The sequence below is a fragment of the Geospiza fortis genome, unplaced genomic scaffold, assembly GCF_000277835.1.
Source record: "Geospiza fortis unplaced genomic scaffold, GeoFor_1.0 scaffold17, whole genome shotgun sequence".
Taxonomy (NCBI): Eukaryota; Metazoa; Chordata; class Aves; order Passeriformes; family Thraupidae; genus Geospiza; species Geospiza fortis.
The window spans coordinates 1,638,597-1,641,332 of NW_005054438.1; the positions used below are offsets into that span (position 1 = coordinate 1,638,597).

Below are 2,736 nucleotides of genomic sequence, written 5' to 3' on the forward strand. Positions count from 1 at the left end.
TCGCTTACGGTGTTGTTAAGTGACACTTAAGCCAAAGGTGCCCTGTGGTGCTTTTTTACCTGGTGTGAGGAGGCTGCTGGAGCTCAGGGCCTTCTCCAGCCGTGCAGGGATGTGCTCACCAGTGGTGGCAGCTGATGGACTGAGGTGTTTGAGTGGGACTGAGACCAGGTGCAAGGCCAAGAGCTGGAGTCTGCCATGGTCTGTGTCATTCATTCCATGCCTGCCTACCCTGCCTGAATCCGGACATTCCCCTCCCCAAGGACGCTGTGAGAGAAGGATGCAACTTGTGTGTTCTCCCTGCTTTTTTTTTTTTTTCTTATGTGCCAAACTAATTTAAGAACTAACAGTATGCTTTTTTTTTATTTTCGTCAAAGCAAAAAGCAAAAAAAAAAAAGATGGCATAGATTTGTGGTTCATTGATATTTTGGGCTGAAAGCCTCCAGTGTAGAATAAGCACAACAGCAGTCTGCTGGAAAATAATGCAGGAGTTGAGGAAAGGGCTGTTTAAGGTACAGTTAATCACATTTCTGCTACGTTTTTAATGGAGACATTGATTACAGATTTCCACATACTCAAAGTTTATGAGGCAGACTTAATAACAAGGCAGGATTAAAAAAAAAAAATTAAGCAGAAGTAAAAGCTTAACACTGCTGTCTTCATGTACAGTACTCCCTTGTAAGTATCCTGAGATCAGTAAACTGGATTAGGTGCTTAGTGGTTTGTCTTAAATGAGCAAGTCAAGAGCTGAAATTTGTACTGGACTGGAACTGGATGGTCTGTTCTAACACCATTGGACCAATTTGTAAAACACTGTTTGGAGGGGCTGATGACAGAACTGATATACTGTGTATATAGGATTTCTACCTGTTGTATGCTTTTTTCTGCTGAAGAAAATAGATTGCTTAGAGTGGGTATGTTTTAATACACCTTTTAATTTCACTCTTTTCAAAGTACAAATGTGGCCTGTTATTAATAAAAAAAATTGTGTTCCACAACCTGTCTGTATTTTGGAGTCAATAAAGCAACTGAAAACCCATTGACCAACAACAGAGAACACAACTATCACGTGTTTAGTGATCACAGAATGGGTTAGAAGGGACCTTAAAGGCCCCCTGATTTGAGCAGGGACACCTTCTACTAGATCAGGCTGCTCAGAGCTCCATCCAGCCTTGTTTTGAATGATATTGAAGCCCAAACTGTTGACATGTAAGGCTGCCCTCAGTTTTACATTCTCTACAGCTTTACAGGAAGTCAGGAGCTTGCAGGAAAGGGAGGTGTTTGTTATTTACAGAACAAAGTTGTAGAATAAAGCCTCACATAACCTAATCTTTATGCGTGTAACAGACTGATGTACAACAGGGATGGTTTCCTCTTATGCTGTAGCTGTTAGTGGAGAATGAAATGGTATTAAAAAGTACATGGTGAAGCTCATGCCACTACATGGAGGTTACAAAGCAATGCCACTCTTAGCAGAGCATGGCAGTCCCAGCAAGCTCCTAAAGGTGTTGACAGTGAAACTTCTCCCTCAACAAACAGCTGTCATTTTCCTGCTTCCTTCCACTTCTTTGGAGACCAGTAAGGTGGCCATGTTTCATTAAGCTGTGCTTAATCACTGCCTCAATATAGCAAATTCAACCACAGACCACTTGGTCTCTCAAGCTTAAATGCTTGGCTTAGTCTAGCACACACCATTCCCTTCTATTTCACAGTCTCCAGAACAGTGAGATTAAAGATACTTAAAATCCCAGTGCTTGCCTGAAGTGCAAAAGAGCTGTAAGATCAGGTAACAGCAGTCTTGCACCTCCTAATAAAGGCGGTTAACACCAGCAAGGCAAAGGGAAAGTACACTTATAAAATGCTTTTAAAACAGCTCAAACACTGCTTTGCCAGTGCATTCCTTCAGTGCCTAATAATAATAGTACATTAGCTTCTAATTAAACATGAGGCCACACTCATGAGACTTTATTTCCATGCTGTCTTTCACAACAACAGGTACCAGCTATGCACTACAGGGAAGGCAGCACAGCTGGCACTAGACAAAAAAACCCCAAAGGATTGCAATGACATGCTGCCAGAATTGCAGTACTGGAGTGGGTATTTTAACCTGTGAACCAGCCTTCCTTGGGGACAGGAGGGGTGAGAGGGGTGCTAAATTGGCACTAATGCAGCAATTAGGAATTACTGTTTCGTAAAGGTCTCCTATGGGTGACTTTTCTGTATGTGCACTCCTCTGACTTTCAGCTAAGTCTCTGGCTGTTGACCTAAAGCTTACAGGCATTTCTTTGTATCCTTCCAGTCTCAGGAGTGTTCTTTTAAAAAACCCTGTAGGCTTGGGAGGTGGGTTTGAGGTGGTGTGTGACACAAAGGGCTCCTTGGAGCTGAGCCTGCTCCAGGTCCCCCAGCTGCTCCCTTGCAGGTGAGAGGGCTGAAAGATGAACATCAACTCTTCTGTTCACCTCCAAGATCAGGCAGAGGTCGCTTGTGGGGTTTCTGGAGACATCTCATCCACTTCCTTCCTTCCCTCCTTCCGTCTCATCCATGGGCTTCTGACCATGGCCCCGGGTGTCTATTTCAGCCCAGGGAGAAACATAAGAAAAAACAATACAGTGAAATGCTGTTCATGACCACAACCTTCACCTTTCCATGTCTAGATGTGGTTTTTCTTCCTGCACAGCTCTGGTGGCACAGTCTGGGCTCCTGCCAGCACCCACTGGTGCCGTCTCCCCGGGCAGGAGC

The 2,736-nt window shown here is 44.1% G+C and overlaps 1 protein-coding gene across 1 annotated transcript in view; it reads left to right on the forward strand.

Moving 5' to 3' along the window:
- RIPK4 (receptor interacting serine/threonine kinase 4) overlaps positions 1–2,265 on the forward strand; it is a 25,888-nt gene extending 23,623 nt beyond the window's left edge. Inside the window, 1 exon segment of the mRNA XM_031062150.1 lies at positions 2,242–2,265. Coding sequence (XP_030918010.1) covers positions 2,242–2,265 — 24 coding nt within the window.
- The last annotated feature ends 471 nt before the right edge of the window (positions 2,266–2,736 follow it).